General features: G+C 36.7%; 1 protein-coding gene across 1 annotated transcript in view; it reads right to left on the bottom strand.

Moving 5' to 3' along the window:
• Window positions 1–488: 488 nt before the first annotated feature.
• Window positions 489–16,964, bottom strand: part of CHSY3 (chondroitin sulfate synthase 3) — a 166,532-nt gene continuing 150,056 nt past the window's right edge. Inside the window, exon 3 of the mRNA XM_054186579.1 lies at window positions 489–4,603. Coding sequence (XP_054042554.1) covers window positions 3,038–4,603 — 1,566 coding nt within the window. The 3' untranslated portion in view covers window positions 489–3,037. The remainder of the gene's footprint in view (window positions 4,604–16,964) is intronic.

Genomic DNA, 16,964 nt, shown 5'->3' with positions numbered 1-16,964 from the left:
CCTGATGCAGAGTATATTCAGCAAGTCTTAGGAAGCCCAACCTGATGTTTTTCCATCATCCAGAAGATGCAAATGCTCTGTTAAATTAAATACTGTGAATGGGAAAATATGTCAGGATGGGGGTGGTATGGGTATTTCTGAAGTTTCTGGGTGGGGATTGCTCAGATATTATTTTTTTTTTTAAGAAAGGTAGTGTTTGAAAAGCTGAAATGCAAGCAGTTCGCAATCCACTTCCCAGCAATGAAACCAGGGAACCTATTCCCAGGCTAAGGAGGTTTTGGAAAAATTGGTCATTATTCTATTCTGAATTCATTAGTTATGCATTTACAAAGGGACATCATACATATAGAAATTTCATTTTACAATCAGGATCATGATTCAGACTAGACAAAAGGAAACAGTTGATTAGCACAGACATTCCCATCTTAATCTATACAGCCATAACATTACTCTAACACTTTTGTGCTTTTTTTTTTTCTTTTAATAGGATCTCCTTAGAAGGCATATTATTTCTTAAACAAACTAACACAAGTTCTCAAGTTATCTCAGGATAGTTATTTCAAAAGACAACGCAATATTTCATAATAAACATTTATAATCATGTTTTTAACAAAGTAATTCATTATATAAACAAATGAATCAGTCAGACACTAAATAAATATTTGTACTGGTAAATACTAGCATTTTGCTTATATCATGTAGGACCTGATCCTGCAAGCCCTCTGTATACATCTTTATCCCCAGTGAATGATTGGTTTCATTTATTGTTCTAATCTACTATTTTACTTTGAGCTGAGCAAATACTTTCTGGCCACTAAGTTACGCAACTGAAATAAGCACTGGAATACATCCCAGCAGACAATGATTTCCTTAGATGTCTTTGTAAATAATATTTTTTTTTCATTTTTATGAAATCATCACAATCAACAGGCATTCAGTTTTTGATATTTACAATCTGAGTTGCACCAGTTAGTTCAGATTGAGCAAATCGTATGTTCCTTGGTTTTGGCTCTCTAATTGAACAAAGCATAACCTTTACACTCAATTTAAAGAGCAGTTTCCAACAATTATTTCATAATTGATATTGAATTTTACTTTCTCCAGACATTTGAGTTAACAATACTGGGCTAGGAAGGCAAGAGCCTTGAGGAGAATCACAAGCTCGGACCTCTCCTTGGGGAGGGTAGACAAGCATGAATTACCTTCTATCTATTCACGTCTACCACAATTACTACCTTCTCCAAGGCAATGGAGATGGTCTTTTTTATACCATACAAAAAGCTATGGCCAGCCCTTTAATTATGAGTTTACTCACCCCATTTCAGGGATGCCTTTTTCATTGCATGGTAAATCCAGAACAGAAAACCACAGATAAGAGACATTAACTGACCTATGCACCCTCCTGGTGCTGAAGGAAGTTTATCAGGATATCTTCGTACAAATAGAAGTGTCAGTGAATTCCAGTCTCTTAGTTGGTATTTGAAAGGAAACACAGGAGAAGTCAGTTACAGCTGAAAATATATTTAAGCATCTGAAAACTCAAATGCAGTAATTGCATACTTTTTCTTTCCCAGCTCTATTTGAAATGCAGTTTGAAATCAAGGGTACTGAGGTCATTAGTTGTACCCACTGTATTAAGTTTGGCAGGATTCTGATGGTTTCTTGGATACTTTTGAGCTCTTACCAGAGTATAACATGAAACATTCCAAGCATGTGGCAAAAATAACAATGATTGTAACAAATTGCTGCCTGAACTGAAAGGAGGAATACATTTTGAAATTACTCTCTATATATCTATAGGGATATACACACACACACACACACACACGCATATATATATCCCTATATAAACATTTTTCTAAAATACAGAAATTGATTTAATTATTTCTTATGTTGGTATAATTTTAAATATTTTACTCTGTGAATCCACAATATGACAACTTCAGGGTGTCCAGAGAGACAAATTTTAACACAGTCTTATAACCTCCACTAATATAAATATACTGTCAAGGAACTTTGAGCAGCAATAGTAAATTTTGAAACTTAAATAATTATTCTATGATTGTATTAATTTTAACAACAAATTGCTACTGAGTAAGTACCAATATTCATGGAAAATGTGAAAAAAAAAGATACAGCTTTAACTTCTAACACTTTTTATCAAGTTCAGCTTTATCAAAGGAATATAAAAGAAAATTATGTACAGAGACTCATTCTAAAAAGAGAGACCGCAACTTATACTATGTGTTTCAAATAAAGAATACTTTATGCCTGCACTTTATCATAAATAACCATGTTAATCATAGTTTCTTCTTGCCTGCAAATGAAGGACGTTGGTTCACAAATCTTCTAAAATGCATACGAGCATTTGATTAAATACTGCTCCTTGTGAAAATAAAGTTCATTTACACTTAGAGTGAACAACAATGAGAAGCTTCGTATTATAATAAGACATTTAAGGACCTTGGTAGCCAGTACCAGTTGTATTTGCAAGTAGCTCCTCAGCTTTTCTTTTCTTTTTTTTTAAAAATACAGGTACAATCATAGTTATTAATTTACTTTAAAAATTCTAAAGATGAAGAAAAGTAGCGTTTATACATATAAGTCCTCATATAAATTATAAAACTCAAGTTTATCTTATAGAGTTCCATCCCCAGAAGAAGCATAAAGCACTTTTGTGGTACCTTCACCAGTAAATATTTGTATCACTTCAAATCTGAGAAATGCAACAAAGATGATACTGCATACCAAAGACGAAAGACAACATTCTTATGATGCAGTCTCTTGTGATGGATGTGCTCTGTGGGATCATATGATTGCTGTGACTTGACTGAATTTCAAATAAAGGAAATATGAAGGAATTCACCTCACCAATTCAGTAGGTATAAGAAATATCAGTGAACAGCAGAGTCATCCCATTTGAGGTCAACAGTCTTTGGAAGACAACAAGGAGGGAGTTTAAAACTACGACAGCAAAATCAAATAACAGTAACAGTAATGAGGTAACTCCCCTAAAAAGGCCAAATCGTCTGAGATGTCAGGAGAGAGTTCGATTGTAACTGACACCCAAATGTTTCTGTAGCCAGAGTTCAGCAAGCTGCACGGTAGAGGCAAACGTACTTGCTTTGGACCCTAAGCACATTTTATATTGTTTTGGATCTAAATTGGGGTCGCACTGAACTGGATGAAAAATATGAACGACTCCTACTTCTTGACTTCTGAAAGCTTTCAAGCCAGATGTTATCACTTTAGTAAAGAGGTCTACATCCTCAAGTCCCCAGCCTTGAATTGAGGTATCAAATCCACCAGCAGTAAGTAGATCACTTTTGTAAATACAGGTAATTCCAAATCCATACTCCCTCCAAAATCCAGTTCTTTTTGTGAAAACAAAACTCCTGTCAGCTGGAGGGCTGCCTCCATATACTACTTTTGGATCATATTGGCTAAAGATGATAGGGTAGTAAACCTGTTCTCCCTGAATAGTGTTATCTCTGCATCGCTGGAGGAAGTCTGCCGTGAATACCAGATCAACATCACAGAACAGCAGCAAAGTGCTATTGTCAAATCGAGATGAGGCCATTTCAAGACCTAAACCTCTAGAAAACTTTCCTGCCATTGGAATCAGGGTCATATCTGCCTTAGGATACTTAATACTGTATTCTTTCATTAGCTCTATGTGTTTGCTGGTGCCTTGGCCTGACTCAGAACTGAAGAGAATTATTGCCAACTTTACATTCTGCCTGGGAATCAGACAAGTCTTCTCAAAGTTATCCATAAATCTTGAGAAAATGTCAAATCTTCCTGTGAGAGGGACAAGAATATGTATTTTCTTGTCACTCTGTCCTCCAATGTCTTTGGTGCCTTGGAATGATGAGGAAAAAATCTTCAAAGAATTTGAAAGAAAAGAGAATGATTGAATGTCAGTGTTGGTATCCTCAAGCAGGCTTCTTACATCCAGCTCCTCTGCTTCTTTAAAGAAAGGTTTGCTAAACAATTGCTGAAGGTAAGCGTGGCGTCTCACCGGAACTGTAACTTTCCTTCCTTTGTGCCTTTTGTACAAAAGCAGTAAATCCAGGATGTACTCCACTCCATGCAGAGGGTCCACTCTGCGGTAGCCATACTGTATTTCCTTGAAATCAATGAGCCTTCCTCTAGATCTAGAGTTCTCATTTATCATTTCCATGACTTGCATCACAGTGTCATCCAGTGCAGCCCGCAGGACGCTGCTCAGGCTCTGCCGGGGTGGCTGGCTCTCCACCATCGAGTAAAGAAATTTTCCTGTCAGGAACTCCCACTCGATGACTTCACCCCGTTCACGTGGCTGAAAATGATTGAAAGATGGCATCACTCCCAGCTGCTGATCTTCCTTATTTACTTCACTGTTACTGAGCTTGCTCATCAGGGCACTTTCCCTATGGAGCTGGATGGTCCGATAGCGCAGTTCAGAAATTTTGCAACTCAGTATGTAATTGTGCAGCCTGTATTGGTAGGCTGGTCTTTTGTTTGGATGAAGTGTTATGGCTGTGTGAATCTTACTGTTGTGAAGATCTTGAATGTAACCCTTGCGGTTGTGTTCATAGTTTTCATGGAACAATTGCTGCATCTAAAAAGAGAGAGAAGGGGGAAAAAAAAAAGAGACATTTAGTGGAAGCGCTTTTATCCACAGAAGGACCCACATTGGTACTATTGATCATTACTAATTCTTACAGATTATGCCTATTTTTAGGCACAGACCTTCAAAATATTCAGTAGGAATTATTAACACTGTTTTGGTCTCAGTTTCACTATTTTCCACAGTAAGAAAATATTGCCCTCTAACCAAACAGAAGGGCAGATATCTTGGGTTTATCTTTACTTCATCTAACTGCAAAACTAATCAAAACACTTACCTGAAGGTCTGTAGGTAATATTTCTGAGTTCCTAGCCGCAGGTTAAATGCTGCTATGCATGAAAACACTAAGTCTTCACCTACATCTAAACCCTTATTAGCACAGATCCTTACTGAAATGTTAGCAACACTGATGATGTTTTTTTAAGAGGACCTTGGATTTATGTCTATGGAGCACAAGCTACTTGTACTTCCTGCAGACATATGCAAATGGATAGTGCTACTTAACATTCAAAAACTGAATGGACTTCATTTCAACAAAACTGCTTTTTTTTTTTCCACGCAGACAAAGAATTCAATGACTGAACTATAACCATTAGAATATGTGTGTTGGCATGGGTACGTATAATAGAGTAAGCTAATTAAGCTATAGATCATGCTACTATAACTCACCCTGAGTAATTTCCAATATATTTCTGTGGCAAGAAAAGACATTCTACTTCTGTCAAATTAGTGGAGAGATACATTTTACAGCTGAAGCACAGGTCTAGGATTTAAAGTATCTGGCTTTTATACCTTTCTGAGCTAACAGCTAAACTTTGAGCAAATCATAAAACTTTCTCTTAGTTTCCTCCCTAAAAGAAAAATTATCTCATTATTAATTTAATGTGATGAACTTTTATTCTTAAATGGAAAATGATATGGAGGAGTAAAATATTAACATCATAAATACATTTAAGACCCACTGCTCTTTGCTAGGCTAACACCTACTAACTCCAGAGAAACAGAAATTTTCCCATGAGTAGCAGATAAAGGGGAAGAAGCTGCCCTTTTTCATCTGCAAACAGACTAGTCTGAAATTAATACATAAGGAAAATGTGCTAATTAGAGAATGCTGCTCAAGGAGGTGTTGTAAGCTTGAGCTATGATCAGATTTTGAGATCGGTATTGGAATTTGTCTTTTATACACTGCGGAAATCAAGAGAGGTGAGGTCTGATGACACAATGTCTCAGATTCAAAACATTTAGCTTATTTTACTGCAATTCTTTCTAGAATGGAGGTTTTGCTACCAGAAGTAATATTAAGCATAGGGCAATAAATGTAAAATAACTCCTAACAAAGCTAAGAACTATGACAATTATTTAAAATGCACTAGCATGTATGGGAAATACACATTAACATATTCAGAAAAAATTTCTATAATCTCCCTCACACCCCATTCATACTTCAATTGACTCTGCTTGAGCAGCCACAGCTACTACTATACTACTCCATATAACATGGAGAAAAGCAACAGCCTAATTCTGCGAACTACCTTAACCTATCTTAAATTTGCTTTTAATAAAACTGTTATGTCCGCTATATCAAAGTAAGAGGGAGTGTGAAAAAAAACCTATATAGTTACAAAATGACTCAAATACTCCTTATTCACAGAAATCCTACCTAAAGCTGTCAGAGCACATTTGTTCTGTTTTGGGAGTATTTTCCTTGTCACATGAGATGAGATGAACCAGTGACATGAGAGTTTGGGCAATTTCCTTGCTATCATAGTGAAGAGGAACCAACACCATCAATACTGAGTTAGCAATTAACCAGCAGTGCTGGCAAAATTGAAATATGGCTTCCTTGAAGACAAGAGATGGGCACTGACAGCACAGGGAGATTACAGATTAGGGATGGAATCCCAGAGAAAAGTGCCTGGGAAAGGGATGCCTTTTGGAAGAATAATTTTCTCTTCTCCCTCTACTACTTTTTGAATAATGAAAATTGATCAGGTGATCAGGTGAGATTTCCGTCTCTCCAGTTATAAGCCACATTCCCTTCCTGGCCCCTTTCATTTAAAGGTGTCTACTGTGTACTCTGCAAGGTAATTGTGCTTTTGTATTTTACACTTTTTCTGGAAAAAGTTGAACCCACGATTTTCACATTTAGAATTTCACACTAAAATCCCCTTATAGGAAAATAAAGAAAAAGAAAACATATAACATTGAAAACAAAAGAAAGAAGGGGGGGCAGTTTGTTGCTGAGTGGTATCAGTATCCTTCCCCACAAACCCTGACACTCCATTCTTTCCTAAGTCCTTTAATCGTAAAGAATCACTTGAGTTTTTCTTCATCCACAATGTACTTGAGTATAACTGAAACAACCTTTCCACATTTAACTTTTAAGTTTTATTTAAAGTTGTATAATGTATTTTATCAAGAAGACTTTTAACAGAAGACAAACTATCACTGTAAAACTAAATGCTGTCCTCCTATTGTGCAAATTCTTCTGTAACCCTTGACTTATTACAAGCTCAGCTTCACAGCAGAATCATTAGCAGCACTCACTTAGCAGGAATATTCTATTAACATAAATACTGGATTTTTATTACATTCCAATTTTAGATGCCTTGGTTTATTAGATATGCGTCTATGAAATCATAGCAAGAGGATGTACTCCATTATACTAATGATTTTGCAGCAATGAAAAACAGCAATGATCAGCAATGAAAAAAAAATTGAATCAACTCAGTAATACAATATTATCACACATATACAAAACTGTACTAATCCATTTTAAATGATGTTACTGAACACTTTTAATAGATCTCAATACATAGAAAACAGTTCAGAACAAATATGACATTGAAATCATAAACTTTTCCTGAAGATAGCAGCTTTTAATCTTGGTGCCACACAGAAATTTGTTTTCAATATTGGGGGACAGAAATGTCTTCTTACAACTCAAATTATTAACATCTAGATGAAAGCAATTCAATGTGATCCTAACTCTGCTTTGAAAATTCTAAGCAAGGTGGTCAAGCCTAGGAGGCAAAGGGAAACATGATTAAGTTTCCTGGAGAATACATCAGTGAAAGGGCCTGAATCGGTCAATGCATTCATTAGTGATATAGGTGGTGATCTGGGAGATGGCAAGATCTACTGAATCGAAATTAAAATTATTCAGGATGGTAAAAGTAAACCTGCCTGCAAAAGTTCTCATGATTTTGAATGGCTATGTAATAAAATGGCAGATTAAATTCTGTGTACATAAATGCAAAGCCCATGTGAAGAAGGTAATCCTAATCATACCTGAAGAATGTCAGACTATGGGCAAGCTGTTAGTACTCTGGAAAGAGAACCTAGTTACACAGTAGGCAATTCTGTGCAAATGTCATGTTGATGTTCAGTAGTAATGAAAGGGAAAAGCAAATAGCATGAGGACAAGTATACAGGTCTAGAGTGAATCAGAAACATCATTATGTGGTTGTGTCCATTGTGCATGGTGACCCTTCTGATATCAATAACATATGAGTAGAGAGGTACTAACCAAGGCCACCAAATGATCACACATGCGGGTTGTTAGATGAATAGATGACTAGGGTGAAAGGGCCAACCCTGAGACCCGTAAAGTCAGTAGCACCATAAGGGAAATGGATAGGAATAGTCACCGTCTCTTCTGACATAAAGAACTATGGCACATTAAAAAACAGAAAAGGAAACACATAGCTCAGCCACAGAACTTACTGTCAGAGCAAGCTGCTGATGGTAAAATTTTGCATGTCTTCAAAGAGTGAGCCAACGGCTTAGTGGAAGACTTCATTCATTGCTATGTTAAACATAAAGGTACACTTTCTCCACAACATGGCTGTATTGTAGACTCCTGGAGCCCCAGGTGAGGCTATATCACAATACGTCTCTATTGTCTTACTCCCCTGCCTCAGCTTCCTCTACTAGTTATTGCAGAGAGAGGATATTTTTTCAAATGAACGTTTAGTCTGACATGATACAACTACTTTACATTCACTGAAAGCAGTGAATGGGAGAAGTTATCTTCAATTCAATATAATACATGGAGACACATTTTGTTTTTTCATATTGCATGAATTTGTGACTTTCCTGAAGAGTTTCCTGTCTTCTGAACAATTCTTACAGCAGAACTAACACATGAGTCAGCAAGGACTTCTGCTTGCCTCTTTTCATGCCAGCTGAAACTAGTAGTTAAGAAATGCAAATAATCTAATTGTGCTCTGAGGAACTCTGAACTGCAAGCAGGAATAAAAAAAATTAGAAGAAACAAATTAGAATAAAGGCAATGCTTTATTATTGTGGCAGAGAAATACAATAGCTAATACGTAAACACAAAGTAATTTGTATTGCAAGCTGCGAAATCATTGTGATCTCTGTGATTTACTGATGTAATAAAAAACGAAAGTTCTTATACACAAAAGCCCAAACCAACCTACTTTATTATTGCAAGACTATAACTTATTAAAAGACTGAATGCAAATGGTGCTTTTTAAATAAACACAATTTTTCTTTGAGGATCGTTTAAGAACAATTTTTCCCATTTAACAGAGAAGACATGGAACTTAATCTTCCATCCACTCCAGCCCTTCCTAAATCTACAGTACTACTAAACTGTTGACCATTTTATCTAAACTGGACTTTTATTAAATTTACAAATAAGATGAACAGGACCTATTCCTGGTCATTCTTCACTCTGTTCTTTACAGTTAAGCTCTCCTAAAGATGAAGACTGATTCACTGCATCCAGTGACTTCAAAGGGCATTTAATCCATATGAAGAACACATGTAAAATCTACTGTGTTCGAGACAATAATATTTGGCTGAACAGGAGCAAGATGAGTATCTTAATTGAAGGATGATTTAAAAAAAATATTAAAAGTTCAGGTAACTACAGGCAGATTAGGATGTTCTCAATAAAGTGTACTATAAAAAAATGCAATGCTAAGCTTCTGGATAAGAAAACAGGTTTTGGCAAGTCATTTGGTATGGTGCTATAAGAAAAACTGTCAGCCTGGAGAAGATAAGGATTAAGAATGGAATTATGAAGTGCATATAGTATCATAGATTCATAGAACTGCCTAGGTTGGAAGGGATCTTTAAGATAACCGAGTCCAACCATCAACCTAACACTGACAAAACCACCACTAAACCATGTTCCTAAGAACTGCGTCTACCCATCTTTTAAATACCTGCAGGGATGGCGATTCAACCACTTCCCTGGGCAGCCTGTTCCAATGCTGCAAAGAAATTTTTCCTAATATCCGATCTAAACCTCCCCTGGCACAACCTGAGGCCATTTCCTCTTGTCCTGTTGTTTGTTACTTGGGAGAAGAGACCAATCCCCACCTCGCTACAGCCTCCTTTCAGGTAGTTGTAGAGAGCAATAAAGTTTCCCCTCAGCCTCCTTTTCTCCACTCTGAACAACCCCGGTTCCCTCAACTGCTCCTCATAAGACTTGTGCTCTAGACCCCTCACCAGCTTTGTTGCCCTTCTCTGGACACACTTCAGAACCAAAATGTGAGGGGCCCAAAACCAAACAGAGTACTTGAGGTGTGGCCTCACCAATGCCAAGTACAGGGGGAGGATCACTTCCCTAGTCCTGCTGGCCACAGTATTCCTGATGCAGGCCAGGATGCTGTTGGCCTTCTTGGCCACCTGGGCACACTGTTACCTCATGTTCAGCTGGTTGTCAACAAACACCCCCAGGTCCTTTTCTGCCAGGCAACTCTCCAGCCACTCTTCCCCAGTTCTGTATCGCTGCATGGGGTTGTTGTGACCCAAGTGCAGAACCCAGCAATTGGCCTTGTTGAACCTCACACCATTGGCCTTGGCCCATCGATCCAATCTGTCCAGATCCCTCTGTAGAGCCATCCTACCCTTCACCTTCATCAAATGCGTGGGACCAAACCAATGCAAAAGAGATTTGCCAGGACCAGAAACTATCCGATGAGAAGAGGTTAATGTTAGTTGGCTTGTTTAACATTGCAAAATGAAGGATAAGAATCATATTGTCTCTACATACATTAAGTAAGAGAGAGATAATGAAAGCAAACTAGCCTTAGGTTTATTTGGGCAGGAAATTAAAGGAAAATTTCTAGCTGTCAGAAGAAGAAGGGTTTAGATCAGATTTTCAATACAAGTAATTGCATACAAATTAATCAGGTTATAAAAAACTAGATTGCTTGTGCGTAGTGGAATCGATGACTTGAGAGGTCCATTCAGTTCTTCCTAATGATACAGTGTTTGGTTTTTAGTAAGAGCTAATGACATATAATTAATTGACAGCAGCAAGCCTTCCTACAAACAGATATTACATTGAAAATACCTAACATCCTATTTCTATTCACAATCCTCAGCCAATAGTAGTAGTTCCTTATGTTTCCACCTAGTGTAATGCCTAACAGATCAGCTTTATACCTGTAAAAACGATGACTGGTAATGTAATAGCTATATAACACAACCATTTGTTTGTAGTTTATAATGCATCTGAGTAACAATGTTGTGAAGCATTTTGCTGCAAATGCAGAAAACCAGAAATGTTTCACTATTCAAATGATTAAAACCTGCTGCTATCTTTATATTATGCCCATCACTTTAGCATATGATGCACCCAGAAACAATAGGGAAAGCTGGAGTGTAATTATAATCTATAAGTGATAGTAAAATTCCATGTATACAAGAGTTGCGTCTTGCTGCATAGTGAAAGGCACATCTGCTAATTCTTCCCAGAGAAAGAAGTCTGAGCCAACACAGACACAGAAAAAAGCGCTGAATGCTATTCTATTTCAAACATCATTAATAGACACATTAAATAACTTAAGCACTAGATCAATAGTCTTCCTGCTGACATTGTCCCCAGGATGAACAAAACTTGATGTATTGATTCCAGCTCTGGTATGTATGGGTTAGTAAGCAGAAAAATTATGAGTGCACACCACTAATTCAATTAATAGTTTCTTCAATATTAGGACAGTTCACTCAATAGAAAGGGATCCAACTTCTTATTTGCAGATTAGCTAGGTATGATATGTAGTGATCAAAAGAAAAAAAGAGCCATTTTTTTCAGCCTCTTTAAAAGTAGAACTGTGCATTAATTATTTATAACTCTTCTGCTGGTCCTCACATTAATGAAGTTAATAAATAGAAGTTAATAGCAAACCCTTTTGGACCATTTTACCCCCACCTCCTTTCTCACATTAGTTAAGCCATTTGACTGAAATCAGCTCAGCATGCTATAAACAAAGTGATATCAAGAAAAGATAAGATAAAGTTCTCATGAAACAGTGCTCCTCTGTTAATGTCAGTAAACCTTTTTGACATCTCATCTCTTTATAGCTTTAAACTAAAAAACCCCACTCCAAATCCCAAAGTTTTCCTGCAACATAGGACAGACAATATAAGAAGGATGTATAAAGTCATGCTGTTGTGTGTATCATTCTAGCTACACTCCTGCTGTAGGGATACTTCACCAAGCACACAATGTAATAAAATCCAACAAATCTGTACAGACAAAAAAAGCATATGTGAGAAAAAGAATGTTTACCATTCTTGAACTTGAATGTTTACCATACTTGAACTTTTGTAATTTAGCCTATAAATAGACTAAAATTTAAACAGCACTGACATGCTAGTACAATAGCATACATGGAAGAAAAGGGCAAAATATTTTAAATTACCCTCTGTATTACCTAAGTCGAACAATTGTGGAAAAGACTGCATTTCAAAAGTCAACAGGTTTAAGGAAACTAGGCTGTCACCCTTTCAGCTTGCTCAGGTTTGGTCTGCCTACTGTCACTAGCCCCTTCCTTCGGCACAAACTACCCTTCAGAGTAAGAGCACCACAGGTAATGCGGAAGAGCTGAGGGATTAACAAATCCGTTATAGAGCAACAGCGGCAACGAACAGCTTTCCACTCACTGACAATCTTCTTTCCATCGGCAGACAAAAGGGAAAAGGCTGGCTCAGTGGTTTTGATGACATTGAAGATCTGACTCATTCCCTATTCTGGATGAAAAAGAAGTGATCACAGAGAATGTATAACTGATTTTCCTATCATAGCTTAAACTTTGTGTAATTCAGCAGTCTTCAGACTTGTGGTTGCTCCCCCATCCTCATACCATTGAGAGAGCTCAGGAGCAGAAAGCACGCCTGTATTTTCATGGAATTACACAGTGAGACATCGGCAAGTGCACTGGGACCAGATGCATGCTTACAACATGAGATTTGGGAGCTGAACACCCCTTCCTTAGCAGTAACTGAATGTACTTGCAGTCCAGCAGGTAAATCCATCTGCCGTTTTGCCATTCATTTGCCTCATTACTGAAGGTGATTTATCATAGTATCATTGCCTGCTATTGCACCCAGGTGACGGTCCTAAGCATGCATGTACCTTATACCTTTTTGAAGATCTTGGCAGAACACATGCACTTCCTTAGGCAACACGTCTGTGCTAAAAACTTCTCAAATTATAAAACTGTTCTTGCGCTCCCCCCACATCACGTGAAGGCCCTCAGAGCCATACTGCCAAACTGGATATTGCCCTGGTTCCTCCCATGCCGCAAAGGCTGCTGGAGCTCCCGGTACAACCGCCCTTTGCCGGGGCTCTCTCCCTCACTCAATGGTGGTGGCTGTTCCTCAGGTACTTTGTCTGGAAGCTCTCCCAGAAACAGGGATTCTGATTTTTTTCCTGCAGTAAAGAAAGATAACCAGTATTTAATACTAAGTACCCCATTTCAAGATTTATGAGATCACTGCCTTGGTTTCTGAGTAAACTGTTCCACCTCTGGGAGAAAGGAGCGCTGAAAGCTGCTCACTACTTGCCAGTGAGCTCTCAAAAAACATTCAGATCTGGAAGAACTGTGTCAAAGGTGTTGACTTTGACTAACTGTTTTTTTCTTACCTGAGTTTTCTGACAGCTAACATTTATTCCAAATAAATTCTTTTTTTTTGGAGTTTTCCTAATTTCCTTTTAATAGGTCTGTATACAGCTCAGAGAACTTGAAGCTGTGTAACATCCTACAGTAGTACCTATATAATTCAGAAAACACACTTCTTTACATACTGAAATTCTATCTTCAGACTGTAAATGCTATGACGATTGTTCTAGGATCAACAAGTAGTATAGTAAAATGCCAAGCTCTTAAATAATTTGCTGTGATCAAGGTAAAGAAAATAAATTTTCATTCCAAATATTAAGGCCTAGAATTCAATTATTCCTTTTTTAGATATACAGTATAAAACAGGTGCAGAGTTGATAAATAATTGGTATTTCACAACTTTTAAGATACTTTGTAACTTTCATTTAGCATTTTAGAAACAAAAAATGAATTCTTTCAGTATCTGTATCAAGCCCTTAAAATATTTCATCATTAAAATAGCATACTTAATTTCATTTTGATTGTCTACTAGTTACCTACAGTCTGTATCAACTACACTCTACAAAAAACATTAGCTGTTTTATGTACTTGCATTATTATTTACAGAATTAATTTTATATATTTAAAAAAAAAGCATTGCAAAATTTGATCACAAAAGTGATTCATAATCACTTACAGGGAAAGAAAAATACATCTTCATTGTAAGTCACTAAAACTTCCTGAAGGTTCACGCACAACACTTCATCAGTGCATTTAAAAATAGTTCTACCTACAAAACATGCATTTTTTTAATATGCTGTTGAGAAAAATGTGTTAATTGTTAACTTCAAGGAGCAAAAGAAAAAGAAAGTTACTTTGCCAACACCTTACCCTTAAGCGTAGAAGATTTCTGAAGTTATTTTACAACCATTACTGAATCATAAAATTAAAAAACAAGGTTTTTCTCTTAGCAAAATTAACAATATGAAAAGTTTTATTGTGACTATGGAATTATTTATTATAATTATTTTATTTATTATATAATTTAATTATATATATAATTATATTATTTATTAGAAAATAAGTGAATGTTACAATTAATTCTATTACATAATGCATGTATTTTGAAGTAATTATTTTTAATTCTTGATCTTAAACTGTCCCTTTCTCACTGTGTGACAGATTTGGCCATACACAGGTAAAAAGATTGAAATCTGTTATACTATTAGCGTCTGACACTTCCACCAGAAAAAAATGGAAAAAAATCTTTAAGGGTCATGTATTTAGTCAGAAATATCAAATTCTATCCTTTGGATTAAGGAAAAAAGATGAAATAGTGATTTGATGACTGATTATCTTTTCTGAATCGTTTCAGTGTGTCTTGTGTATTAAGCTAGTATATTTGTTTAATGATAAACTTTCTAAAACATGGAGTTGTGCATCTGTGTATCCGATCAAAGACCTGAACAATATTCTTGTAAGTGCATTAATGCCACAAAAGCTGATTCCACATGTACAAATTATAGAGAAACTAGAAACTTGATTTTTTGTGTGCTATATGGCCAATATCACATTTGGACTAGCAACATGTCCCACTTCATAGGATTACTCCAGAAGGAATTTTTAATGAACAATTCTCCTTTTTTCACACAGACAAAGGTCACAGGCAAGTCCATTATTTTTATGATGTTGGGTTTTCCAAGCTTTTGATTTTCTGATCCTGTGTTTTATTACAGAGAATTACAAAACATTTTGTGGCTTATGACATATGGTGTGGATGTCCTCTGGAGCCTTGTGCATCAAGCAACTAGTACGTGTTTGCCTAAAATTGTTGCCAACAATCTGCAATGAATGCATATTGTCCTTTCCATTCTCATGTTCCCAGCAGCGCTCACATATTTATATTCAACTCATCCCAAGGGCCTTCCCTCCCATAAAAAACAAAACAAAACAAAACAAAAACGGTCTTCCAAAGAAACCATCCAAATCTTGGCAAATAGTATGTCAACATTTTTTAGCGTGGATGTACTCATCCCAGTAAGAAGGTGGAAGCTCTCCACAACGTTACACTAGAGAGTCCGTTCAATGATTGTATGAAGGTGCAAGGGATAGTATTTCATAGAAACATGGCTAGAGGTATTCCTAAAAATATAGCTGTAATTCACCCCTTCTGTTCTTCACTTGTAGAGACTAATCTTCACATACAATGTGTTTGGAAGCCTTCCTCCATCCAGTCCCATTTCATGCTAACCAGCTGTGATTGGGGCCAAGGAATTAACATCCTGTAACGAGCCTGCGGCCATGCCGCCCAGCTGTGCTTCCTGCCATGACTTCACTCCTATCACACAAGCTGACACAAGGACAGAGGCTCAGCACATGATCTGCACTCCTGTCACATCGCCTGATGCGGGAAAGTAACTGCCTCTACTCACAACCCTGCCACATGCAATGCATGAGATCTCTACCACTGAATGAAGAATGGGGAGCTTTTCTTCAATGCCTTGATTTTACAGGGCAATATAAAAAATTAATGTTTGTATAGCTTTTATGCTTCAAGTACTCTGAGTGGGTAATCTTAATATAGTGGGAGAGAACAATTTTATATAGCAAGAGAAAGCAGCCCCCTGCATGTCCCCGCCCCAGTAACAACACTAGCTGTAAACAGTATGAGGCTCCTTTCTCATGAAAAATCCTTATACAGTAGTGTTATTTCACAAGGCACAATCCTCCTTACTGGAAGATGAGCATCTCCACAAACTATAACAATCTGACACAAATGGTTCCCCGGTATTTATGACTTCCTTTGGGAAATAAATCTAACTGAAGAATCTGCATGCCTGTACCTTACTTAACCTGTTATCCATGACAGAAAATGTACATCTTACATTACTCTGCAGAAGCTCGAAATGTGTTCCTTAACTCAGTCATAAGTATCCTTACTTTTGAAGTAATTCAGCAATTCAAATGTTGAAGAAGACATTGAAATAAAACCATTATTGGTTTTGATTAACAAAAAAAAAAAAAATTAAAAAATCAAGCTTCAGGGCTACAGACCCTGAGATCTATGTGCTGAGGTAAATTGCTTCAAAACATAACTGCTTCTCTGCCTCAGAGTTGGTCACATTTCTGGTGAAATGAAAAGTTCTAAGTGAAAGTGTTTAATATTCACAATATATTTACCATTATAACCTACAAAGAGGAAATGCTCTGAGGTATTACGTATCAGTGCAGTCAATTATTGGGACACAAAAGGTTTTTCCTCATTTTATTCAATTGGTTTTTAATAAGTATTACTGCTAGAGGTAAAATGAATATTTTTTTCAAGTTGTTTTTATTGCCTTTTGCCCTCATTTTTACCTAATTTTCCGCAGAATCCTTTTTGATATGAAAGACAGCAAAAATTAAAAAAAAGAAATAATAAAGAAATAATAGGATGCCTTTATTGTAACTAGAGGATTTAGCTATACAAACCACCTACCAAAATTTTC

The sequence above is a fragment of the Rissa tridactyla genome, chromosome Z (genome assembly GCF_028500815.1).
Source record: "Rissa tridactyla isolate bRisTri1 chromosome Z, bRisTri1.patW.cur.20221130, whole genome shotgun sequence".
NCBI classification, from domain to species: domain Eukaryota; kingdom Metazoa; phylum Chordata; class Aves; order Charadriiformes; family Laridae; genus Rissa; species Rissa tridactyla.
This window is presented reverse-complemented; position numbering and strand designations above follow the sequence as displayed.